The sequence below is a fragment of the Ursus maritimus genome, unplaced genomic scaffold (genome assembly GCF_017311325.1).
Source record: "Ursus maritimus isolate PB19 unplaced genomic scaffold, ASM1731132v1 scaffold_6, whole genome shotgun sequence".
NCBI lineage: Eukaryota > Metazoa > Chordata > Mammalia > Carnivora > Ursidae > Ursus > Ursus maritimus.
The window spans coordinates 20,913,799-20,940,330 of NW_024426774.1; the positions used below are offsets into that span (position 1 = coordinate 20,913,799).

At 47.7% G+C, this 26,532-nt stretch overlaps 2 protein-coding genes across 2 annotated transcripts in view; one reads left to right on the forward strand and one right to left on the reverse strand.

Moving 5' to 3' along the window:
• The window catches only part of PRR30 (proline rich 30), a 30,631-nt gene extending 14,285 nt beyond the window's left edge, over nucleotides 1-16,346 (reverse strand). Inside the window, exon 1 of the mRNA XM_008700331.2 lies at nucleotides 15,447-16,346. The gene's annotated coding sequence lies outside the window, so the exon portion shown is untranslated. The remainder of the gene's footprint in view (nucleotides 1-15,446) is intronic.
• TCF23 (transcription factor 23) lies at nucleotides 1,855-8,551 on the forward strand. Its single transcript, XM_008700330.2, has 3 exons — nucleotides 1,855-2,167; nucleotides 2,904-3,146; nucleotides 4,965-8,551. The coding sequence occupies exons 1-3, from the start codon at nucleotides 1,949-1,951 to the stop codon at nucleotides 5,142-5,144; spliced, it is 642 nt and encodes a 213-aa protein (XP_008698552.2). The 5' UTR covers nucleotides 1,855-1,948; the 3' UTR covers nucleotides 5,145-8,551.
• Nucleotides 16,347-26,532: the final 10,186 nt, after the last annotated feature.

Sequence of the window (26,532 nt, forward strand, 5' to 3'; positions counted from 1 at the left end):
CTCCCTCCTGAGTGCAGAGCCCTACGAGGGACTCCAGGGTCCTGAGCCGGAGAAAGACATTTAACCGACATTTAACCCACTGAGCCACCCAGGAGCCCCTGTCACGTTTTATCTGTGAGGAGCCCAGTGCTAAGCCTGGCCCACACTCACGGGGACGGGGATGAGGCGCCACCTTTTGAAGAGAGAAGTATCAGAGAATTGGTGCACATATCTGAAAACGACCACACAGACTAGCAAGAGTGTACATTAAATACTTCGAAATGGTGATAGGGAAGAAGAGTGGGAACGGGATAAAAGGTGGAAGGGAGGGAGGGAGGGAAGCCAACCGGAGGCCCGGCGGTTCTGAAGGCCACGGGGTACACAGACCCAGGCGAATGCCTGATTCTCGGCATCCAGAGTAAAACAAACAAAACAAACCCCGTGATGTGCATCTTTTTTATCTAGTTCCGACACATTCATAGAAACACTTAAACCTTCGCGCTTACAGCTCTTGGTGTTTGGTGGGTTTGATCCCGGCTGGGATTTTATCATGCATATCGATCGACAGCTTGGTTTTTCTCACGTAACCATGCGTCTTGGAGAGTTATTTTCATGTCACTCTACAGAGGTCTGTCTGCTTTTCGTGACGGCGCATCATTCCGTAGCATGGAGATACCAGAACGGGTGTGGTCACTTCCTCACCGACGGCCTTTCAGGTGGATTTTCCTTGTCTTCCTGTTTCCTCTCCCTCTGGTTGGCTGCGGTTCTCTCTCACTCTCCGTACAGACGCTTTTACTCTTCTGTCCTTTCTCTTTCCTTATTTTGTCTCCCCTGGAGTTCAAGATGGGCGGACGAGGGACACCTCAGATGGACTGTGCTGCAAGAAGAGGTTGGAACCTGAGGACAGGCAGGGGCTACTAGGGCCCATTTGCTGTTCCTTCAGCCTGACTCCTCCTGGCAAGCTGTGTGGGGCAGAGATGCAGCTGGTCCTTGCCTTCGAAGACCTCACGTCCAGTATGGGGACAGACATGTGAGTGACCCACCCACGGCAGAACGGCATAGGCTGGGGGGCAGCCTTCCAAGTCTAGCTGGCTGCCTGGGCTCTCACCCCACCCCCATCACTTATAGCTGTGTCACCTCCCGATCCCCGTTTCCCATCTGTAAAACCAGGACATAAGCGTCTCTTTTTTCTTATAAGGTTGTTCTGAGAAATAAATAAGAGAATACGTGTGCCCGGCACGCAGTGATCCAAGAACACTGAGCTGTGAGGGAAGCAGCCAGGGTGTGGTCATGCATCAATTAGGGTACCCATCAAAAGGAGACACGGGCTCTGGGCTCTGTGGGGTTTGAAGAAATCCTCACAAATGAGGGGCATAACCCAACAGACGAGGGCAGCCTTTCCACCTGGAGGAAGGTATTCTGGGGCTGGAGAAGCCCTGGGTTGGGAGCAGGAGGCCTGCTTGGGGGATGGGGCGTAGCGCCTGTGGCTGGAAGGTCACGTTCATGGGCAAGGGGAGGAAAGGTCCTTTGAGGGATGTGTGCAGGCAGGCTTCTGGCAGAGCAGGGGGTTCAGGGCCCTGCCGGGGACTTGAGCCTCAAAGCTAGGGCTGCATGTGCCACGCGGGACTAGGGTCAGAGTCAGGCGGGGCTCTGGGAAGGGAGCTCCCTTCCCACCACCCTCTGGCCTTCTTCAGCAGCGGCCTCCCCCCGGGCCTTGGCCACTCCCGGCATCGGTACACCCACCCCGGAGCTGGTTGGGAGGCAGGCAGGAGGCTTCTCGCGGGGGCTGTGCCGGGTGGGCCGTGTTCCCAGAGCAAGGAGCGAAGCGGGCCTGACTTGGCGCCAGCTCCCTCAGATAGAGGCGTTGCTGGCGGGGCGACCAGCCTGCCCGTGATCTCGAGCCCACGGGCTCCCTCGGGCCCTGTGTTCCCATCCTACGGCCTGCAGCATCCCCCCCCAGGGGTGCGGCATGTTACAGAGGGAGGTCAGAAGGGCACCCGCCGGGCCGGGAGTGGGGCGGAAGCCGGCTCTGGCCCAGCAGCTGGTGGCAGGCCCTGGCAGGGAGAGGAGCCGCCTGAGCAGAACCAGGCAGGACCTGTGGGAAGAGACGAGCTGGAGCGACCGAAGGTGGAGCAGAGCCGCCCCCAGCCCATGCGGGGTCAGGGCCAGGAGCCTGGCTCGTGGCCGGGTAAGGAAACCCTGGACCTGCGGCAGGCGCAGGGGGAGGCAGGGGTTGGGGGGCTTCGGGGTCACCTCCCAGAGCAAACCCTCACCCAGCATTAGCGTCCCTGCCCAAGAGGGGAACACTGGCGCCTTAGACTCCAAGGCTTCACGCTTGGGGGGTTGGGATAATTCAGCTGGTCTCAACCAGAGCATGGCTCAGCGAGCTGGCCCAGCTCACTTCTCTGGGGGAAACTGAGGCCTAGAGGAATGGGGTGAATTCCCCACAGCTCCAGAGCAGCAGCCAGTGCTGGGGCCAGGAGTGGGGTTTGGCCCCTGCTTGGGGGTCCTTTCTTCTTTACTGTGGCTGTGTCTTCATCGCAGGACCTGGCTGGGCAAGGGTCAGCCCTACAGAGCAGGGGAGGCTCTGCGTTTCCTGTGGTCCCAGGGCACCCTGATAAGCAGCATTCAGACTTGGGTGTGGATGGAGCAGGGCTAGAGTGTTAGAGAAAGGAAAGGACTCTCGGCTTCTGAGCTCAGCCTTGCCACCCTGCTGCCACCTGACCCGGAGTGACACCTTCTCTCCATTTCCTCAGCCGTAAAGCAAGGCAGGACTGAGAGCGGACAAAGAGGGCATGAGGTCCTCGGGTCTCTGCTGTTCAGTGCATGACTGCTCTGGAAGGAGACCTCACACTAGAACGCTCTTAGAAACAGGGGCAGATGGGGGTCCAGTCAGACCCACTCACCTGGGGTCCTCTGTGCAGAGCGAGGCCAGTCCCAAGAACGCCGCACGGGAGCGGAGCCGGGTGAGGACACTGCGCCAGGCGTTCCTGGCCCTGCAGGCCGCTCTGCCCGCTGTGCCGCCCGACACCAAGCTCTCCAAGCTGGACGTGCTGGTGCTGGCCACCAGCTACATAGCCCACCTCACCCGCACACTTGGCCGCGAGCTGCCGGGCCCCACCTGGCCACCCTTCCTGCGTGGACTCCGCTACCTACACCCTCTCAAGGTAGGCCACGAGCCCAGGGCCTTGGGGAATGGGGTTGGGGCTGGACTGGACTGAGGCCCCCTGCCCCGAGCAGAGCTGACACGGGGACCGGGGACCGGCTGCTTCCTGCTCTCTCAGAGGGAGAGGAGCCAAGGCTGGCTCTTGGGAATCCGCTGACCCTGAGTGCAGTGGGGGTGGTGATTGGAAATGACTTCGTGAAAATGCGGTTCCTCCAAGAGGAGGGAAATTCACAGAGGCCCCAAGACTCCGGGGTGCCTCATGGCAGAGGAGAAAAAGGAGCAGTTTCCGGGGTTGGGGCCTGGGAAAGGAAACCACACCGGCTGAGTCCTAGATTCCAGGGCACATGACCCCAGCATCATATAATGCCTCAGTGTCCCCTGGACTTGTGGCCATAGGAGGGATTCCCCTCTGGGAGAACAAGGTCTCCGAAAGCCTCAGGGGAGAAGCAGTCAAGCTGGGGTGGGGGAGGGGCCAGCAGGGGGGCGGGGGGGGGGTGCTTCCTGCATGCACCACCTCCTAGACCAGGACCTGCCTTTCCTGAGCCTCAGCTTGGTCGTACATGAAAGGGAAGATAATATGAGCCTCACATCCCCTCTGATATGAAATGAGATCATGAGCGCAAAGTATAATAAGCCACACTTGGCATCGCAGTTAACAGCAGTAACGTTATTTGGGAGCTAAAGTTATGCCAGGAGCCGCGCTTAGCACTCCAGTCCTTTCCGTCTTCTTGTCCACACGAGAACTCAATGAGGATTACTTTACAGATGAGGAAATTGAATCTCAGACAGATAGAGTGGCTCAATGCCGTTTGAGCCCGAGGGTGTCTGACCTCAGGGCCCACGCGCACAGCCACCAAGCAGGCCAAGGGTGCTGTTTGCTGCTGGTCACAGAGTGTAACTGTTATAAAGGACGAGTCATCTCTGCCCTCCGAGGCTAGAAGCACTGGAACGGGGTCAGCCTTGTTTTTACAGAGAGTATGTTCACCATCTCTCTCCCCTAAACACTGTAGTTCTGAAATGTCTTGAAACTTGAGATTTTTTTTTCTTTCATGCAAATATAGCTAAAATGCAAGAACTTGAGACTAAATGGGGGCAACTCTGAAATGCCGACAGTGGCAGAGTCGTTTCCTTAGCCGTAAAGTGACGACCCAAGTCAGGCCCTTGCATGTAGGAGGTGATGAATAAACACACTGAAGAATGAAGAGATGAGAGGCGGTTCTGTCCAGAACTCGGGCAGCGTGGTGCCGCGGGATAGTTAGCGGGGAGCAGTGGCCCTTTGGTGCTCCCCTCCCCCCATAGAGGGGCTGCCGAGAGGAGGGCACCCCTCCGAGCAGAGTCAACTGGTGTTTTCTGGGGTTGTCACGCTCCCGCTGGAAGGATGTGCAAGGAGGTCCCCGCCTTAGATGGAATGGCAGCACCGAGAAGTGTGGCCAGGGGTACTTGGGTCGGGGCTGGGCAAGAGAAGAGGTCAGGACTGTTCAGTGTCAGGAGGAGCCTCTCCTTGGCCCGGCTCTGCTGCCCTCCCCACTGCCCAGCCCCTGGCTGCTGCGGCTCTGCCATCCACCTCCCTCCCCACCGTGGGGGGGCTCCTTTCAGGGCCCTTGCTCTCCTCAGCTCCTCACGAGCCTCTCTACCTCGGGGGGTCAGGAGAAGGCATGGGGCCGTACGCGGGGGTGAGCCCAAGACCACTGTCAACACAGCAGTCATGGTGGGGGAGGTCTCAGGGAGGGGGGCTAGGGAAGGCCAAGTTTGGGGTGCCAAGGACGACAAGGGGCCACAGTAGCGAGCAGTACTCACTTTCCATCCCCGTGTCTTGCAGAAGTGGCCCATGCGATCTCGTCTCTATGCTGGAGGCCTGGGGAGCTCTGGCCTCGACTCAACCACAGCCACCACCTCAAGCCAAAGAACAAAGGAGGCAGAGGCCGGGCCCCAAGTCTCTGAAGAGGCAGACGCTCCCTCTCCCGCGAGGCCGCGCTCCCCAGCTCTCAGTGACAAATGAGCATCACACTTGCCTTTTTCTCCTAGACTACGAGCTTAGGGACCTGGGTTCTCTCCCGGCCCGGGCCCGTCTTCCCTCTGACTCTCACTCCTCGCATCAGACGGACTCGGGTTCGGCTCCCAGGTTCCAGCACGCAGACCAGGGAAAGCAGTGGGCCCTTCAGCAACGGGAGGGTACGCAGGAGCCCTGGGGGAGGCGGGTGCTGTGGCAGCTGCAAGGACGTGGGAGAGGAAGGGGTGTGCCTGGGTTGGACGTTGAGTTAGGGCGCCGCCCCCTGCTTTCTCCCCTAAGCTTCCCACAAACCCTCTGGATGAGCAGGTGCAGAGGTAGCCTAGGATGACAGCAGTCGCCGGTGCCAATGGGAAAGCCAAGGGCTGGACAGGCTCTGGGCGGCTGTGAGTGTGAACAGAAATGGGCCAGGGTCACGTAGCCAGACGGAAACTGAAGGGAGCCTGTTTGTTATTGTTCTACGAGACCTGCCTGATGTCCAAGGGGCAGGGGAGAATTTAGGGATCTCGTCTGCACTGTGGTCTCTCCAGCTGCCCGTCATCCCTACATTTCCTCCCTCTCCGGGCCCTGCGCCCTTCCACTCTTCTCTTGATATGCCTTATATTTACGGGTTAAGCCAGAAAGCTCGCATTGCTTGCATTCCAGTTTCCAGAGAAACTTTTCAATGGTCCCAGCTGCCTGCTTTGACATGATCTTATCCCAGAGGCAGGCCTACCGGAACCGAGACAGACAGCACCTGAAGGCCTTGCATCTGAAGGCTATTGGTGGGCCTGATTACGCCCTTGAAGGACCTTAGAAGGAGAACACTTATCTTTTCCAGGGATGATAATTAGTCTTCTCTCTCCATTATGTTAGAAACCTAACCTCCAGGAAAAACAAGACAGGCCTGGGTTCAGTGGGTTCTTTGTATGATTTTGGCCTCAGGCCTCACTGGGTCTGGAGTTATTTCTACAATCTGTCTACAGATAAGCTCCCCCAGAGGAAGCTCCTCCCCACGGGCTCCGTCCTCCCAAGCACTCCTTAAGTCTCGCCACGGGGTGCCGGAGATCTCCGAAAGCTTTAGTGGAATTTCTCTCTGGCTCTGAAGAAATAATTTGAGGACTAATCATAGAGTCTACACACACTAAAAGTAACTTTCCAGATCAGGTTCAGGTTCAAACTCAAAGGCCCCTAAAGTCCAGACAGAGTAGGAACCAGCTTTCTGTTCAAACTTCAGTGCCTCAGAGCGGGAGGGGATGGGCCAGGCTGACTCGAGTCCCAACACAGGTAGCCCTAGAGCCACCACTGTCACTGTGAGACTAAACGAGGCTCTGGCATGACGAGTCACTGATCCTCGTCCGGGCTGGACAGGGCAGCAGGGGAAAGGGGCTGAGGGGTGTCTCAGCAAGTTGGGGTGGAGGCAGACAAAGACACAGAACGTCCCAGCCGCGGGCCGCAGGGGACGTGGGAGCGCAGCTGAACGGTGGCTGGGAGCCATGGGGAGAAGGTCTCGGCCAAGGCTGAACTCGTAAATCTACCAAGTCTCCACGGAGGGCCCCCTGAGAACGGCTCCTGAGCAGCTGGACGAGGCCGGGCAGGGGCAGAGACCAGGTGCGGGTGGGCATGAGCGCAGTGTGCTTCACAAGACCATAAAAGTCGAGCTCGAATGTTCTGTTTTTAAAGCCAAAGAGCAGTAGCTTCCTGGTTGAGTCTGTAAGTGGTAGGCAGACGAACAGATGAGTCTCTTCCCAGGATGGTGGCGCACAATCTTCTTCTGGGGAATGAAACTGGGCAAGCTAGTTTGGGGCATGCATGGGGGGTCCCCTTCTGATAGCCAAGGAGACTAGTCTGGAGCCTGCCCCACCCTACGATACTCAGACTCCAGCCTTTGCCCAGTAGTATCAGACCCCCCTGCGGTGACCTCATTACCCTGGTAGAGAAGACAAGGACAGCAAAGGAAGATGAAGCTGGTGGAGGGCTGAGGAAGGGCAGGTGCATTTGATACCAGTTGCTCAGGCGGCCCCAGGCTCTGTCCAGGCAAAGCTGTTTCCCTTCGTGCCCAGGCCAGTCTGGGGTCCGGAGGCGGCTCTCCCAGCCAGAGAGCACCCGGCGCAGGCCAGGTTGCCAAGGGCTGCGAGGAGGGAGGCGGAGTCAGAGGAAGGACCAAGGGACGAATGGGAATAAGCAGAGGAAATGTCAGGTCAGACACTTGGATCCACAGAGGAACGGGAACCAGGAGTTCTTCGCCTTTGCAGCAGAGGGAGAAAAACACCTGCTCACTGGGAGCCTTTTTATTCGCAGCAGGTCTAAGGGCACGGGGTGGGCAAGAGTGGTAAGAGGCATGTTAAGACTCAGGTCGGAAGACAGCTTTGGTCCCCCTGGGAACAGGGGTGTGTGGGCAAGAGGCTCCCAAAGGAAAGAGAAGCACAGATGACATGTCACTAAGGTGGCCTGGCTCAGGAGTTGGGGGGTGGCTGGCCCACTTGGCTAGCTTGCACTGCCTGCCCAGGTGCCCATGACCCGAGGGGGCGGGCGAGGCAGTGACGGCCAGGACAGCTTCTCCAGAGTTGGGGGGGCATCTGCTTCCCAATAAGCAGCAGAATTGCAGGTCAGAGGCTCGGGCCAGGGGAGAAGCAGAGCTGGCCGAGGGATGTCTAAGTAGAGGTGGAGACTATGGATCTTACCAATTGGGAACTAGGGTCATTAAAACACAAGATCCCGTCTTCTCTGAGAAATTCCTTTTCTCTTCCTCTGGAAGGGGCCTGGCTAGGATGAATCAGAGGGCACTGTCCTCTCCCTTTTGTGGCACAAGCCCTAAACCCAGGACCCCTGCAAGCTCGGGGCTGTAGACCAGGAGTTGGCTTATTGTACCAAATCCAGCCCACCTCCTCCCACCCCCTGCAGGTTTTTTGTAAATAAGTTTTTGTGGCAACATGGTCACGCCCATTTGTTTACATGTTACTAGAGCGGCTTTCCTGATACCACATCAGAGTTCAATAGCTGCGACAGGTTAAGCCTAAAGTATTTACAATATGGCCCTTTAAGGAAAAGCATACTAACTCCCACTCTAGATTACAGGTATTCAGTGTGGTCTGGGAACTCTTGGGGGGGGGGGTGTCCCTGAGGCCTTTTCTAAGTGGCCCAAACCATTTTCATAATATAAGATGCTATTTGCCTTTTCTTACACTTCTCTCATGCATCATGGAATGTTCCAGAAGCCATACAACATGTGATATCGCAACAGATGGGGTGTAGAAGCAGACAGGAGAATCCAGCTGTCTGTTGCAACAGACATTAAAGATATTTGCAAAAATGTAAAAGAATGCCACTCTTCTCACTACATATTTTTCAATATGGAAAATAATTATTTTTCACAAAAATGTTATCTATATTCACATATAGTGGGCTAATTAATGTCATTTTTTAAAGATTTTTTTCTTTATTTACTTTAGAGAGAGCATGAATACACATGGGGGGGCAGAGGGGGAGGGAGAAGGACAGCAGATTCCCCAATGAGCGCAGATCCCCACAACCCTGAGATCACGACCTGAGCTTCAACCAAGAGTCAGACACAACTGACTGAGCCACCCAGGTGCCCCTAATTAATGTAATTTTTAAATAGCAGCCAGATGTCAGCTGTTGAGGAGCAAAACAAAGGACAAGGGACCGCCTCAGCTGCCCAGGGCGGGAGCTGCGGCATTATGTGTGACCTACAGAAGATAGCTGAAGAAGCTGATGGTACACTGAATACACCGAGAGGTAATGAAAGGGCAAAGACGACGGAGGTTTTTTTTTAGCCTGAAAAAACTTAGAAAAAAATGTGATCCAGAAATCAGAATGAACACAGTGCTCCACGGTAAGGATACTGGAAGGAGAAACACAAGCTCCGCCCATCAGGCCGAAATCCCATCAGTTACCTCCCGGCTTCAGCGGCCTGGAACCTCTGGGCTGGGGCCAAGTTGGATGAAAATAGATTCCATGTCCCACACCCCAGAAACCACAGCTAACGGCACGCCGGGGGGCAGAGCCCCTGGAGCTCCTGGTGCAGATACGGGTACACCCTCTGCAAAGGTACAAATTTTAAATAGGGCTTGGGGGAGGGAGCCAGCCATCATCGACGCACCCATGTCCGGTGAACAGATAACTTTCAAGGTCTGATACGCTCTGAGACGTGTAGTGGCATAAACCAGGAGTGGAAGCAAAGCTCGGCTGTAACCGCGGAAGTGTGGGCATGTGCCAAGCCTGCTGGGGAAGGCTACATCTCCCTGCCCGGTGCTGGGAGCGCTGCCAGACGTGGGATGTGCCCATCAGCGAAACTCCTCCTTACACGCCCGGCGGGTTGAAGGCGCCTCGCTAACGCAGTCAGACGACTCCACCAACTGGCCAAGGAACTGAGACTCCCTTTCGACCCGTCTCATCGGTCTTGGCAACAGCGCACCACCACCATTATTTCCACGGACAGAAAGGCAGACCAGGACAGACCTTTGTTTTGCTCTTGGAAGCTTTGTCATAAAAATATGCCATTGGGGGAGACTGGGTGGCTCAGTTGTTTAAGCATCTGCCTTCTGCTGGGGTCATGGTCCTGGAGTCCCGGGGTTAGAGCCCCGGGATCGAGCCCTCATCGGGCTCCCTGCCCAGTGGGGAGTCTGCTTTTCCCTCTGCCCCTCACCCCTGCGCACACTTGTGCTTTCTTCTCTCTCTCTCTCTGAAATAAATAAATAAATACATAAATACATAAATCTTAAAAAAAAAAAAGTGTAACTCAAGGGGAGCCTGGGTGGTTCAGTCTCATAAGCCACAGACTCTTGGTTTCAGAACAGGTCAGGATCTCAGGATCATGTGATCAAGTCCCACCTCAAGCCCCTTAGGCTCTGCGTTCAGCTTAGAGCCAACTCTTTCTCCCTCCTTCTGCCCCTCCCCTCGGGAGTGCTGGCGCCGCCCTCGTGCTCTAAATAACTAACTAAATAACTTAATTAATTAATTAAGTAATTATTTTAAAAAAAGAAAAAAGGAAAGAAAGGTGGAACTCTATATGGGGGGAAAAATGGTGTTACTAAAAAATTATGAAATCCTAGGCTGTATTTGAAATCCCAGGCTGAGTACAGGACGCAGGGTTAATAGATTTTCACGCGGCTCTTGTTCTGTGGGAGCTCTGGGTGCAGGGGAGGAAGAACTGGAGAGCCCTTTCTGAAAGGTGGTGTCACTTTGTAGAAGAGATCTTGATATGGCAAATCGCTCCAAGAAACCAGCCGTTAGAAACGCTGTCGGTGAAATTGTGGGCGTGTTATTAATGCCGTGCTTATATAAGACCTAGAACGGAAAGGGGCTGGCCTCATGCATATTAAAAGAAACCAGAGCCTTCAGTAGCCTCCCCCGAAATTGTACTAATCCTAAGTCATCGTTACACATCCGTCCTCCTAAAGCCCTTTTAAGAAGTGTTCTTTCCAGCCCAAGATGACACAGAGATTGGTGGGGCTTTCTGCCCCACTCCCTTTACTGGAGGATTTTTTTTTCACTACCGTAGTACAAGGATGACTTTGTACAAGGTCAGAAGTAGAACTGTCAAGAAGCCTCCCGCAAAGCCCCAAATTGACAAAGCACCTATGTTGAAATACCTCTTCTGGCTTTACCAGAATCTTCTGTTAAATTTACATCCCAAGCCAGGGAAATCACTTATTTTGAAATAACTCCTACCTCCTCCCAAATTGCAAAATGGTGGAGGAAGGTGACTCTGATCTTGCCAGAAAGGTTTCTAAGGGAATTGGTCAGTTCTCCCATAATCTTTATTTTATCCCAACTTGATGTGGTCCTGGGTGATCATCTCATTATCTAGTACAATAATTGCTATCCTCACAAGGCTTTCATTCAGTTTGTGCTCAGTTACGGCAACTATGCAACTCTGTTTCTCCAGAGACACTCTAAACATACACGAAGAAACAGAGCAGGAAAGGGAAATCTTGGGTTTGTAAAACATACTTGACTGCGAAGTAGAAATTACCTGCCTTGTAGTACTCCCGCTTGAGTGACATGTTTTCTAAGAAAAATCATTGGATTTCCATTTCTGACAATATGGTGGACTAGATACGCAGGGAAATCCTCTTGGTACAGAACACTCAAAATGATGGATAAAATATTAAAAACATATTTTTAGGGGCGCCTGGACGGCTTAGTCGGTTAAGCGTCTGACTCTTGGTTTTGGCTCAGGTCATGATCTCGGGGTTGTGGGATCAAGCCCCACATCGGGCTCCATGCTCAGTGTGGAGTCTGCTTGAGATTCTCTCCCTTCCCCTCTGCTCCTCCCCCAACTCAAATAAATTAATAAAATCTTTTTTAAAAAACATGTATTTTTTTTAAGATTTTTTGTTTATTTATTTGACAGGGACAGAGACAGTCAGCGAGAGAGGGAACACAAGTAGGGGGAGTGGGAGAGGAAGAAGCAGGCTCATAGCGGAAGAGCCCGATGTGGGGCTCGATCCCAGATCGCCGGGATCACGCCCTGAGCCGAAGGCAGACGCTCAACCGCTGTGCCACCCAGGCGCCCCTAAAAAACATATTTTTAAATGCATTGTTGGGCCGGCAGAAAAGTAGGGGAAAGGAGTAAGAGAAGGGATAAGAAACCATAAAACCAAAAATGGTAAGCCAGCACTGAGGCCAGGACCGTCTGCAGATTGTTGGCGACCCAGGCGGGGGGTTTTAATAGGCCAAATTTGGGTACAAGAGACAAAGCCTGGGATCCATACAAAATGGGAAGTTGAGTCAGAGACCCTGTCATAAAGCTGGGGTCACCAAAAGGCAATACCCTCATTGTGTAAAAGAGAGTTGGCAACACTTGCTCAAATAAACCTTGATGGGGGGGGTTCTCCAGAGATTTCTAAGCCCTCAAACCCTGGGGGGCTGAAAAAGCCAAAAATTTTGATGGGTCTCAATTAAGTAGGGTTTCTAGACACAATCAAGTACAATTCCTCTCTGGAAGAATATACTTTATTATTATTATTTTTAAAGATTTTATTTATTTATTTATTTGACAGAGGGAGACAGCCAGCGAGAGAGGGAACACAAGCAGGGGGAGTGGGAGAGGAAGAAGCAGGCTCCCAGCGGAGGAGCCTGATGTGGGGCTCGATCCCAGAACTCCGGGATCACGCCCTGAGCCGAAGGCAGACGCTTAATGACTGCGCCACCCAGGCGCCCCTGGAAGAATATACTTTAAATCTAGGCTTTGAAAGATTCCCATGAATAAAATTCTAACAAACTTGAGCTCAGAGCAAACAGTTATAAAAATCTGAAGGAAACATAGGCCGCTCTAAACAAGCGATCGCAGAAACACCGAACTGCAGAGTCACCCTTGCAGGGACTGCAGTATGGGAAGGTTCAGGTACACGATACACATTAAACATGTTTCATATGTTTAAAGAAATAACTAGGGGGCGCCTGGGTGGCACAGCGGTTAAGCGTCTGCCTTCGGCTCAGGGCGTGATCCCAGTGTTATGGGATCGAGCCCCACATCAGGCTCCTCCGCTAGGAGCCTGCTTCTTCCTCTCCCACTCCCCCTGCTTGTGTTCCCTCTCTCGCTGGCTGTCTCTCTCTCTGTTAAATAAATAAATAAATCTTTAAAAAAAATAAATAAATAAAAATAAAGAAATAACTAGGATTTTGAAAAGACAATGCAAGAACAAGAGGCTAAAAATGACCAGGGAGAAGTGGGGGAAAACATAATAATTTCTAGAAATTAAAAATATAATTTTTTAAAAGACTTTATTTATTTATTTGACAGAGAGAGACACAGCGAGAGAGAGAACACAGCAGGGGGAGTAGGAGAGGAAGAAGCAGGCTCCCAGCGGAGCACGGAGCCCGATGCGGGGCCCGATGCGGGGCTCGATCCCAGGACCCTGGGATCACGCCTGAGCAGAAGGCAGATGCTTAAAAACTGAGCCACCCAGGTGCCCCTAAAAATATATTAGAAACTGCTGAAAACAGAACAAGTAAACTGGAAAATAAATCTGAAAAAATGATTCAGAATTCAGTACCCGTGGACAAAGAAAAGAGAGGGAAAATAGAAAACGAAGAGGGGTGCCTGGGTGGCTCGATCGTTAAGCATCTGCCTTCAGGTCCTGGATGGAGCCTGCATGGGACTCCCTGCTCAGCCGGAAGCCTGCTTCTCCCTCTCCCACTCCCCCTGCTTGTGTTCCCTCTCTCGCTGTCTCTCTCTTCTGTCAAATAAATAAATAAAATCTTTTTTAAAAAATAGAAAAAGAAAAATATAGGAGAATATGTTCATGAATCTGGAATAAGGAAATACTGCTTAAAGAGAAAACAGCACAAACTCTAAAGGAAAAAAATCTGATAAGCTGTACTACATAAAATTAACATCTATTTATCACAAGAGAGCAACTGAGTGAAAAAGACAAATCCACAGGTTAGGAAAAGATATTTGGGATGCGTATAATCTAAAGGGCTTATATCAAGAATATATTAAAAATCCCCACGGAGCGATAAGAAAAAGGATGACCATCCAACTGTAAATGGGCTAGAGACTTAATGAGGCACCTTTTTTAAAAAAACATTTTTAAGTAATCTCAACACACAACGTGGGGCCTGAACTCATGACCCCAAGCGCCCACATGAGCAACCTTCCTAAGGAGGACGTCCCAGTGGTCAAGATGGCCAACTTCAATAGTGGTTAGAAGTACGCAAATTAAAATCACAATTCACATTCCCCAGAACGGTGATTATCTGTATCTATTAAATCTAGCAAGTACACTCCTAGGTATATACGCCCAAAATATGAGTGCACAAGTGCTTGGGGGGCTGTGCTCACAATAGCGTTAACTGCAATAGCCCCAAGCTGGAACTTGGTATTCCTTTCCTATGGCTGCTGGGGTCGGGCTTGTGGCAACCACAGTTGTCTTTGCTGGCCGGCCCCTTGTGAAGCTCCGCCAATAGGGGGTGCTAAAGGAAGCCTGCAAAGTGGGAGGAGAGGGAGGGGACTTGCTTCCCGCACCTGAGTGTAGCCAGAGCTCCCTGCAGTCCACCACCCCTCCACCCTCGCCCCTACCCACCCGCTGCCTCAGGGGAGGCACCAGATTCCACCTTTTCCCCTTCTTGGCACCAGCCTTAATTGTGTCCCTTAAAGAGATCAGCACCAGCTTTCCAGGACTCCTTCCTCTGAGGTCTGAGTTCTGCCTCCCCCGGGCTCCTCCTCTATGCTTGGGGTTCCAGTAAACTTGTACCTTTTCACTTTGTTAACCGCTACCTCTCCAGGAGCTTCCTCTGTGTTTCCTTGGCATTTCCCCTTGGCTTTTGCTGTCCTTATGATAAATATCCTCTGTTAAATTAACTGGTCTGTGTACCTGTCTGGACCCTGCGTGATAGGACGGCTGAGGTTTGATTCTTTGGCATCTGGCCTGCCGCCTGACCAGGAGTGCATTGAACATCACTCACTCCCCTTTTAAAGAGGAAACCTGAGGGCTGCGACAAGCGTCACAGATCCTCACGGCCTCGCTTGGTTGACTGTCGATGGCGTCTTGACCTGGTTACAGAAATCAACCGGAGCCGAAGAGAGCAGAGCATCCTGGGTGTCTACCTCTGTGACTGCCTGCCAGGGGGACACTTAGGGTCACACTGATCCTTACGAACACTCTCTGGCTGGGCTTTCTTTTCCTTCTGTGAATGCGCACGGGAAAATGGCACCTTTCCTAAAGTCTCCGTGTCCCTTCTCAATAGGTCGTTGAGGAAACTAAATTTGAGAGCGTAGTCTAACGTCTAACTCCGCTGTTGCTATGGCCACCATTGTGTATGGATGTGTTTAATAACGTCATCGTAAGGGCTGATTCTTTAACCAGATTGTAAACATGTGTGCAGAGGTTGCCCAGCAAAGGAACAAGACGGTTATGCAATTTGTAAGCAAAACAACGAGAGCTAAGACCTTGATGGGCCATGATTTTTCAGTGTTCTTCCCTCAGGATGCTGTATCAACCATTAGGAATCATTCTAAACCCAGACCACCCTCCCTCCCCCTTCAAAATCCCTCATGGTGTATAATTTTCCTAACTCGGGGACACACCTCCCTAGCTCCAACCATTTAAATGTGTGTCTAAGTGAGGCAGAATACAAGCCATTATTTTAAAAAACCTATTTTTATTGACACTTTAAGCCAGAAGATTCTCGTAAGATTTTCCTAGTGTATCAATTCTAGATTGCACAATGTTTTGGTTCCGTCCAGAGGCATTATCCTTGGGATCTCAGTTCCTCACCTCCTCAAACGCAATTTCCTATTGCTTTACTGCAGCCGCCCACCGCCATGGTCATGACCTTTACCTTATCATCGCCGGTAACTGCGTTGTCTCCAAAATCTCTATTTCAAGAATTCCGACTTGTTCCATTATCTGCTATCCTCCTCCTCCCGCAGGCTAGTGCATGCATTCCAGCATTTCTTCAGTCTTACTGAAACCTGTGACTCATCTATGAACCATCTTGCCTCATGTCCTCACTTCCTCTTTATTCATGTCAGATTCCACGTTCATTATTATAATTGCTCCCTTGCAAATACGCCTATCCCTTGCCTTCCCTCCACTGTTTATGCTTGGCAACATCCTGACCCTGTAGTAGTTTCCACTCCAGGCTTTCCTGACAGGGCTGGAGGTGAACACACAACTTGCTCGGTGGCCTCCCTTGAAATTTTCCCCGTGAATCCCCAACGGGCACTCAGCACTCCGTGGCAACTTTCCCTGGTGCGTTTCCCTACCACATTCTAGCACATTGATTTCCCGTTCCTTTTCTCTACTCAGACCTCCCAGCTTGCCTTCACCACATGCTTCATGGAGAAAACAAGAGTCATCAGGCAGGAACCCCTCCGTCATCATACGCAGCCGCACCTCTCAATTTCCCAGCTGTGTGCCCACACTCAAAATGGACAAAGCCTGGCTTCTATGTGAAGCAAGATCCCACCCCCTCTTGCCCTTTAGAAGGGCCTCGCTTCTAAAAATATTCCCTCTGCCTCCTTCTGCATCCTCAGCTTTTTCCACCCCTGGGTCATTTACAGCGGCACACGAACACTCCCTAGTATAATGTCTCCCATTGTAAAAACTTCCTTGACCCCATAGCCCCATCTCGCTACCACCACACTTCTCTGTCCCACTGCATAGCAAAACTCTTTTTTTAAGAGTTATTTATTTATTTGAGAGAGAGAGAGAACAGGGGCAGGAACAGAGGGAGAGGGAGAGAGAAACCCGAGCTGACTCCACACTCAGCGCAGAGCCCGATGCAAGCCTCGATCCCACAACCCCGAGATCATGACCTGAGCCAAAATCGAGTCGGACGCTTAACGGACTGGACTACCCAGGCGCCCCTGTAGAGTGAAACTTTAAAAAATACTCTCTGTTGTCTTTCCTCATCCACTCACCCCAACCACGTGTCTATCTACATCTTACCTCTAAAACTGCACTGGTAAGGTCACTGATCGCCTCCCTTTTGCCAAATCCAACGTTCATTTCAATGGCCTCATCTTAGTGTTTTGTTTCGAGCATCATTTGACCCTTTTGACAATCCTGTCCTTTTTTTTTTTTTACTTTTTTTTTTAAAGATTTTATTTATTTATTTGAGACACAGAGAGAGAGAACACAAGCAGGGGGAAAGGGGCAGAAGGAGAGGATAAGGAAGAAGCAGACTCCTCACTGAGCAGGGAGCCTGACACGGGGCTCAATCCCAGGACCCTGGGACCGTGATCTGAGCTGAAGGCAGACCCTTAACCAACTGAGCCACCCAGGCACCCCTTACATTTTTTTTTTTTTAAGCAGGCTACACATCCAATGTGGGGTCTGAACCCATGACTCCAAGATCAAGAGTCGCATGCTCTACCGGCTGGGCCAGCCATGTGCCCAACTCTGTCCCTTCTTTTTTTTTTTTTTTTAAAGATTGATTTATTTATTAGAGAGCAAGAGAGTTCATGTGCCCAAGTAGGGGGAGGAGCAGAGGGAGAGGGAGAGAAATCCTCAAGCAGACTCCCCACTGAGAGCAGAGCCTGACATGGGGCTGGAACCCAGGACCCTGAGATCATGACCTGAGATGAAATCAAGAGCCAGATCCTTTACCAACTGAGCCACCCAGGCATCCCCAACTCTACCCCTTCCTGAAACACTTTTCTTCTTTAGGTTCCCGAACCAACTGTTCCTTTTCTTCTTCCTGGCCCCTCCTTCTCTGTTCTGTTCCTAAATGTCAAAGTACCATGGAGAAAATTAGCAGGATAAAAATCACTGTAAGCCAAGTCAAAAGGCCAATGACAAAATGGACAACTGTAATGGAAAAAACTTCATTTTTCCCTTCCGAAGTAGGGGAAAACCCAGTTCTTCCCTGCTCTGTGTTTTTCTCTTGTGTGTCTCCTTCACCTTTACAGAGAATAGTTCACTTCTGACACTTCTGGTCACCATGTATGAGGGTTTTCCCCCCAAACAATAAACAACTCTCCTGACACCAGCTGGGCGTCCTACCATTTAACTCACTCCTGGCATTATCTGCCTGAGAAAGAGTCAGATGTCGTAGGTGAGGGCTCAGTCCCACCAGACTGCTCCACACTCCCACCTTCACTTCAGACACCAGCCTCGAGCTCAGGTTATCACCTGTGCTTCTGATCTCCTGGCTATAGACCCGTCCTCGGTTTAATTAATTTGCTAGCGTGGCTCACAGAACGCAGGGAAACACTTACACTTGCCAGTTTATTAAAGTATATGATAAAGGATACTAATGAACAGCCAGATGAGGAGACACACAGGGCGAGGTCTGGAAAGGTCCCACGAGCAGGAGTTTCTGTCCGGGTGAATTGGGGGTACATCACCCTCCTGGTGTGGATGTGTTTGCCAGTCTGGAAGTTCCCTGAACCCTGCACTATTGGGATTTTATGGAAGCTTCCTCATATAGCCATGATCAATTATTAACTCCATTTCCAGCCCCCTCCCCTCTCTGGAGGATGCGGGGGGCTGAAAATTCCAAGCTTCTCATCATAGTGTGGTCTTTCTGGAGACCAGCCTCCATCTAGGAGCCCACACAGAATCACCTCATTAGAACAAAAGATACACCTGGTTCTCTCATCCCTTAGAAACTTATGAGGGTTTTGAGAGCCCTGTGTCAGAGATGCCCCTGGTGCTCTTACCATTTAGAAAATTATAAGGGTTTTGGGGCACCTGGGTGGCTCAGTTGGTCGGGCGGCTACCTTCGGCTCAGGTCACGATCCTGGAATCCTGGGATCGATCCCCACGTCAGGCTCCCTGCCCAGTGGGGGGTCTGTTTCTCCTTCTCCCCGCGCCTACTCATGCTTGCTCTCTCTCTCTCTCAAATAAAATTTTTGAAAAATTACAAGGGTTTTCGGAGCTCTGTGCCAGGAACTGGGGGCAGAAGCCAACATATATATTTTCTATTATCTCATAACAGTATTTACAGTTCATGTCATGGACATAGTGATAATATCCCTAATATTTCAAGAGAATTCTCTTTATCCTAGAAATCAATCAGAAAGAGACCAATCACCCAACAGAAAAATGGAGAAAGAATATGAACAGATGGATCTCAGGAAAGGGATACAAATTCCCTTTAAGATACAAAGACATAGACAAACTCATTAATAATAAAGAGAAATAAAGATGAAAGTCACACCAAAATACCATTTTCAACTATCATACTGACAAAAATCCGAAAGTTTGACAGCATGCCGTATGGAAAAACAAGTCTCATATATTGCTGTGAAATTAATATGAAAAGATCTCTGAGATAGATTTTTTTAAAGATTTTATTTATTCATTTAAGAAAGAGAGACAGAGAGACAGAGAGAGCCCAAACAGGGGGATAGGCAGAGGGAGAAGCAGACTTCCCGCCGAGCTGGGAGCCTGAGCTGTGCTAGGAGCCTGACATGGGGTTTGATCCCAGGACCTGGAGATCATGATCTGAGCCTAAGGCAGAGGCTTAACCTCCCAGCTACCCAAGCACCCCTCTGAGATTTTTAAATGGGTAAAAGGAAAAGGACAAACCAGCCTGTATATTATGCTCCCAGAGCATATATGATTTCCATTTTTATTTGCATAAAGACACACACACACACACACACACACACAAAACAATGAAATATAGTGGGAACTGGAGTGGATGGGGGATAAGGTGAAAGTCAATCTTTTAAGTGTACATCTTTTAACAAAAGAAACAAAGAACTACGGTCCAAGGAATTTCCTAAAAGGTAAATCATTATATGTGATAACAGAATACTGTTTTAAAAAAAAGTATCCAGAAGTTTTGAAATGTACCCTTATGGCTATGACTCCTGTATGTACAATTGCAAAAATGTTCTTGTGTGTGTGTCTGGATCCTGGCATGACTGCTTATTTCAGAGAAAACTAATCGGCAGAGAACTTTTTTTTTTTTTACATCAAAAGGGTGATTAAAGAGTATCTAAAGTGCCAGAAAAAATAATGTGGTGCAATGGCTTCTTGGCAGCCCTTGGTCAGGATGTTACAACACATTTCCCAAACATTCTGTTAATAGGAATCCTCCTGGCAACACAGAATGACAATGAGCTTATTTCATATGAAATGTGTCAATATGGTAGTTATGAATAATCTGAGAGGCAGAGCAGGAAATGGGCAGTCGAGTGAAATACTGTCACCGAACATTTATGACATCAGAATTTGGCGTCGTTTCCATCATTCAAAACATGTTCTGACTGGGCAAGAGAAGCGACACAACCAATTGATTTAAAAAGACAAATATCATATGATTTCCCTTATATGTGGAGTCTAAGCAAACAACCAAACTCATAGATACGGAGACCGGATTGGTGATTGCAAGAGGCAGGGTGTAGGGGGTGGAAGCAATAGGTGGATTTTTTCTTCTTTTTTTTAGTTTGAATAAATTGAATAAAAAATTTTTATAAAGATAAAACATGGAAGCAACCTGAGTGTCCATTGACAAATGAATTGATAAGCAAAATATGGTATATACATACAATAAAACAGTATTCAGCCTTTAAAAAAGGGAAATTCTGTAATATGCTACAACATGGATGAAACTTGAAGATGTTAAGATTAGTGAAATAAGCCGGACACAAAAAGACAAATACTGTATGATTCCACTTACATGACGTACTTAGAGTAGTCGAAACCATAGAGACAGAAAATAGAATGGTGGTTTCCAGGACCTAGATGGAGGGGGGAATGGGGACATATTGATTAAGGGTATAGAGTTTCAGTTTTACAAGATGAAAAGAGTTCTGGAGATGGATGGTGGTGATGGTTGCGCAATATGAATGTATTTAATACTTCTAAACCATACACTTTAAAATGGTTAAGATGGGGACGCCTGGGTGGCTCAGTTGGTTAAGTATCTGCCTTCGGCTCAGGTCATGATGCCAGAGTCTGGAATTCAGTTCCCACATCGGGCTCCTTGTGCAGCAGGGAGCCTGCTTCTCCCTCTGCCTGCCACTCTCCCTGCTTGTGCTCTCACACACACTCTCTCTCTCTTAAAAATAAATAAATAAAATCTTTTTTTTTTAATGGTTAAGATGGTAAATTTTAAGTTCTGTGTGTTTTACCACACTAAAAAAAAAAAGGAAAAAAAGAAAGCTAGCGTGGCTTTGTTAATATCAGGCAAAGTAGACTTCAGAACAATAGAACGACTAGAGATAAAGAGGAACATTTTATAATGATAAAAGGGCCAATTGACAAGGAAGAAATAATAATCTTAAATGTGTATTCACCTAATGACAAAGTTTTAAAACACATGAATTAAAAACTGATAGAAACAAAGGGAGAAACTGACAAATCCACAATTATAGTTGGAGATTTCCACACTTCCCTCTATGTAACTGATAGAACAAGTAGACAGAAAATCAGTAAGCACAAAGAGGCTCTGAACAACACCATCAACCAATTTGATGGAATTAATATTTATAGAACAACAACAGCAGGCAGTCTTTCTTTTCAAGTGCACATGAAACATTCACATCCAATAAGGTGGACCATATTCTGGGCCTTAAAATAAATCTTAACAAATTATTAAGAATTAAAATCACACAAAGTATATTCTATAACCTCAAAAGAATTAGAGTAAAAACAATAACAGAAAGATATCTGGATAATTCCCAAATAATTGGATATTAAACAACACACTTCTAAGTAACCCATGGATCAAGAATAAAGTCTTCAGTGAAATTAGAGAAAATACTTGAGCTAAAGTAAAATGAAAATAGAGTACATAAAAACTTGTAAAATGCAGATTAAGCAGTGCTCAGAGGGAAACTTATAGCATGAAAAGCTTTTATTAGAAAAAGTGATCTAAAATCAATCATCTAAGCTCCCACCTTAAGAAATTTCTTTAAAAAATTAAAAAATAAGAACGAATTCAGCTGAAAGCCTGCAAAAGAAAAGAAAGATAAGAGCAGAAATCAATACAATTGAAAACAAGAAAACAATAGAGAAAAATCAATAAAACTAAAAGCTAGTTCTGGGAAGAATAATAAAATTGATAAACCTCTAGCCAGACTGAAAAAAAGAAGACACAAATTATCCATGTAGGAATAGAAGGAAATATCACTACAGACCCTACAGACATTAAGTGTATCAGAGAATACTACAAAAAAAAAAAAAAAGCAAAACCAACCAAACAAACAAAATCCTCTATGCCCATAAATTTGACAACTGAGATGAAATGGGCTGATTTATTGTTAAAAGATACAAATTACCAAAAACCATTCAAGAAGAAAAAGATAAGCTGAATAGTCCCATATCTATCAAAGACATTGAGTTCACTGTGAAAAGCCTTCCAACGAAGAAAACTCCAGGCTCAGATGGTTTTACTGGCAAATTCTATCAAATATTTAAGTAAGAAATAATACCAATTTGACATAATCTCCTCCAGAAAATAGAAGAGAAGAAAATAGACATCCCAAGTCATTTATGAGACCAACAGTTCTATCTTAGGTCAGGCTGCTATAATGAGGTAGCATAAACTGGGTGGCTTATAAACAACAGAAATTTATTTCTCACAGTTATTGAAGCTGGAAGTCCAAGGTTAGGGTACCAGCATGGTTAGAATTCTGGTGAAGGCCCTCTTCTGGGTTACGGACTGCTGTCTTCTCATTGTATCCTCATATGGTAGAAAGAGTGCAGGAGAGCTCTTTGGGATCCCTTTCATAAGGGCCCTAATATCATTCAAGAAGGCTTCACCTTCATGACCTAATTACCTCCCAAAGGCCCTACCTCCTAATACCACCACATTGGGGGTTGGTATTTCAACATATGCATTTGGGGGGAAACAAACTTTCAGTCCAAATGCAATTACCTTTTTTTTTTTTAAGATTTATTTATTTATTTATTTGACAGAGATAGAGACAGCCAGCGGGAGAGGGAACACAGCAGGGGGAGCAGGAGAGGAAGAAGCAGGCTCCCAGCGGAGGAGCCCGATGTGGGACTCGATCCCGGAACGCCAGGATCATGCCCTGAGCCGAAGGCAGACGCTTTAAGGACTGCGCTACCCAGGCGCCCCAAATGCAATTACCTTAATATCAAAACCAGAACCAGTGTGGTATTAGGTTAAAGGATAGGCACATGGGTCAATGGAACAGAGCACAGAGTCCAAAAATAGACCCACACAATTGATTTTTTTTAAATAGGCTCCATGCCCAGTGTGGAGCTCAGCTAGGGGCTTGAACTCACAACCCTGAGATCAAGACCCGAGCTGAGATCAAGAGTCAGACACTTAACTGACCAAGCCACCCAGGCACCCCCACACAATTGATTTTTCACAAAAGTGCAATGGCAATTCAATGGAGAAATGATTGTCTTTTGAACAAATGGTGGTGGAGTAACTGGAAATCCATTTGCAAAGCAAAATGAGCCACAACCATACTTCACATTATATGCAAATTTAACTCAAAATGGATAATAAATTTCAATATATAATCTAAAAGTATAAAAACTTTAAAAGAAAACACAAGAGGGAATCCTGGTAACTTGGAGTTAGGCAAAGATTCTAAGAAATGACACCAACAGCACAATTTATAAAAGAAAAACTTGACAAATGGGATTTCATCAAGACTTAAAACTGACTCTGTGAAGAATACTGCTAAGAGAATGAAAAGACAATTCATAGATAGGAAGAAAGTATTTACAAATCACATACCAGACAAAGGACTTGGATCCAAGATACATGAAGAACTTTTAGAATGCAATGAAAGGAAACCAATTTTTATTTTTATTTATTTTTTATTTTTTTAAAAAGATTTTGCTTATTTATTTGACAGAGACACAGCCAGTGAGAGAGGGAACACAAGCAGGGGGAGTGGGAGAGGAAGAAGCAGGCTTCCAGCGGAGGAGCCTGGTGTGGGGCTCGATCCCAGAATGCCGGGATCACGCCTGAGCCAAAGGCAGACGCTTAATGACTGAGCCACCCAGGCGCCCCAGGAAACCAATTTTTTAAAAATGCACCAAGATTTGAAACTATAAAAATACTAGAAAAGAGCACAGGCAGTAAGTTCTCTGACATTTTTCTAGATACGTCTCTTGAGACAAGGGAAGCAAAAGCAAAAATAAACTACTGGGACGACATCAAAATAAAAAGCTTCTGCACAGCAAAGGAAATGATCACCAAAACTAAAAGAGAACCTACTGAATAGGAAAAGATATTTTCAAATGACATATCCAATAAAGGGTTAGTATCCAAAATACATAAAGAACTTATACAACTCAACATGAAAAAAACCCCAAATAATCCAATGAAAATGGGCAGAAGGGGTCCCTGGGTGACTCAACAGTCAGTTAAGCATCTGACTCTTGATCTCAGCTCAGGACTTGACCTCAGGGTCATAAGTTCAAGCCCTGCACTGGACTCCATGCTGGGTCTGGAGCCTACTTAAAAAAAGAAAAGGGCAGAAGTCATTTCTCCAAAGAAGACATACAAATGGCCAACAGACATATGAAAAGATGCTCAACATTATTCATCATCAGGGAAATGCAAATTAAAACCACAGTGAGATATCACCTCACACTGGTCAGAATGACTAACATAAAAAACACAAGAAACAAGTTTGGTGAGGATGTGGAAAAAAAGGAACCCTTGTGCACTTGGTGGGAATGAGAACGGGTGCAGTCACTATGGAAAACAGTATGGAGGTTCCTCAAAAAATTAAAAATAGAATTACATATGATCCAGTAATTCCACTACTGAGTATTTACCCAAAGAATACAAAAACATTAATTTGAAAAAATATATGCACCCCTATGTTTATTGCATTATTCACAAGAGCCATATTATGGAAGCAGCCCAAGTGTCCATCCATAGATGAATGGATTAAGAAGATGTGGTATAGGGGCGCCTGGGTGGCTCAGTTGGTTAAGTGTCTGCCTTCGGCTCAGGTCATGGTCCTAGGGTCCTGGGATCAAGTCCCACATCAGGCTCCCTGCTCAGTGGGGAGCATGCTTCTCCCTCTGCCTCTACCTCCCTCTCTCTCTCCATCTCTTATGAATAAATAAAGAAAATTTTTAAAAAAGAAGATATGGTATATACATACAATGGAATGTTACTCGGCCATAAAAATTAGTGAAATCTTGCCATTTGCAACAACATAGATGGATCTAGAGAGTACAGTGCTAAGTGAAATCAATCAGAGAAAGACAAATACCATATGATTTCACTCATATGTAGAATTTAAGAAAGAAAACAAATGAACAAAGGAAAAAGGAGACCAAAAAGACCAAACAAACCAGACTCTTAATTATGGAGAACAAATTGATGGTTACCAGAGGGGAGGGTGGTAGGGAGACGGGTAAAATGGGTAAAACTGATGGAATGGGTAAAATGGGTAAATGGTGAAACACTTATGAGCACTGAGCAATGTAAAGAATTGTTGAATCACTATATTGTACACCTGAAACTAACACCGTATGTTAACTATACTGGAATTAAATTAAAATTTTTTTGAAAATGGGGCAAAGATTTGAACTAATTCTTCACCAAAGAAGCTATCTGGATGGCAAAAAAGTATATGAAAAAATACTCAAAATCATTAGTACACTGCAAGTCAAAATCATAATGGTATACCACTTTATACCCACTGAGATGGCTATAATAAAAAATACAGACAACAAGTGTTGATGAGGATGTGGAAACATTGGAACTCCAGTACACCACTGGAGGGAATGTAAATGGCACAGCTGCTGTGAAAAACAGTATGGTAGTTCCTCAAAAACTTAAACATAGAAATACCATATGATCCAGCAACTCTGCTCCTTGGTATATGCCCAAGAGAACTGAAAACACGTTCACACAAAAACTTGTCCACAAACATTCATAGCAGCATTATTCACACCAGCCCACATGCAGAAATAACCCAAATATGTGAGTGATGAATGGATGAGCAAAGTGTTGCATATCCGTACAATGGGATATCATGCAGCTATGAAAAGGGACGAACAACAAGGATAAACCTTGAAAACATCACGCTAGGTGAATGAAGCCAGACACAGAAGGCCACGTGTTGCATAACTTGATCCCACTTCTACGACTGTCCAGCACAGGCAAATCCACAGAGACAAAAAGTAGATTAGTTATCGTTGGAGAATGGGGGTAGAGGGAATCAGCAGATATAGGGTTTCTCTTGTGGGGTATCGTAATCAACTGCAGCTACCACAACAAAATACTATAGACTGGGTGGCTTAAGCACAGAAATTTAGGGACGCCTGGGGGCTCAGCTGGTTAAGCATCTATCTGCAGCTCAGGTCATGATCCCAGGGTCCTGGGATCGAGTCCTGTGTTAGGCTCCCTGTTCCGCGGGAGCATGCTTCTCCCTCTGCCTGCCACTCCTCCTGCTTGTGTTCTCCCCCTCTCTCTCTCTCTTTGACAAATAAATAAAATAAATAAATAAATAAATAAATAAATAAATAAATAAATAAATAAAATCTTCAAAAAAATATAATAAACAACAAATTTATTTTTCACATTTCTGGAGGCTGGGAGGTCTAAGGTCAAGGTGCTGGCAAAGTAGGTTTTATTTATTTATTTATTTATTTTAAAGATTGTATTTATTTATTTGACAGAGATAGAGACAGCCAGCGAGAGAGGGAACACAAGCAGGGGGAGTGGGAGAGGAAGAAGCAGGCTCCTAGCGGAGGAGCCTGATGTGGGGCTCGATCCCATCACGCCGGGATCACGCCCTGAGCCGAAGGCAGACGATTAACCGCTGTGCCACCCAGGCGCCCCGCAAAGTAGGTTTTATTCTGAGGCTCTTCTCTCAGCTTGCAGAAGGCCTTGTTGCGTACTCACGTGGCCTTGGTGTGTGCGTGTAGAGAGAGAGCGAGATCTCTCCTCTTCTTCTCGTAAGTGCACTAATCCCATCATGAGGGCCCCACACTCATCACGCCATCTATCTCCA

Bases quoted from the DNA above. Each gene is read 5' to 3' on its own strand.
- TCF23 (XM_008700330.2), top strand. From the start codon at position 1,949: ATGTTACAGAGGGAGGTCAGAAGGGCACCCGCCGGGCCGGGAGTGGGG. The intron at 2,168-2,903 runs GTAAGGAAACCC...TCCTCTGTGCAG, and splicing joins GGAGCCTGGCTCGTGGCCGG to AGCGAGGCCAGTCCCAAGAA. The intron at 3,147-4,964 runs GTAGGCCACGAG...CGTGTCTTGCAG, and splicing joins GCTACCTACACCCTCTCAAG to AAGTGGCCCATGCGATCTCG.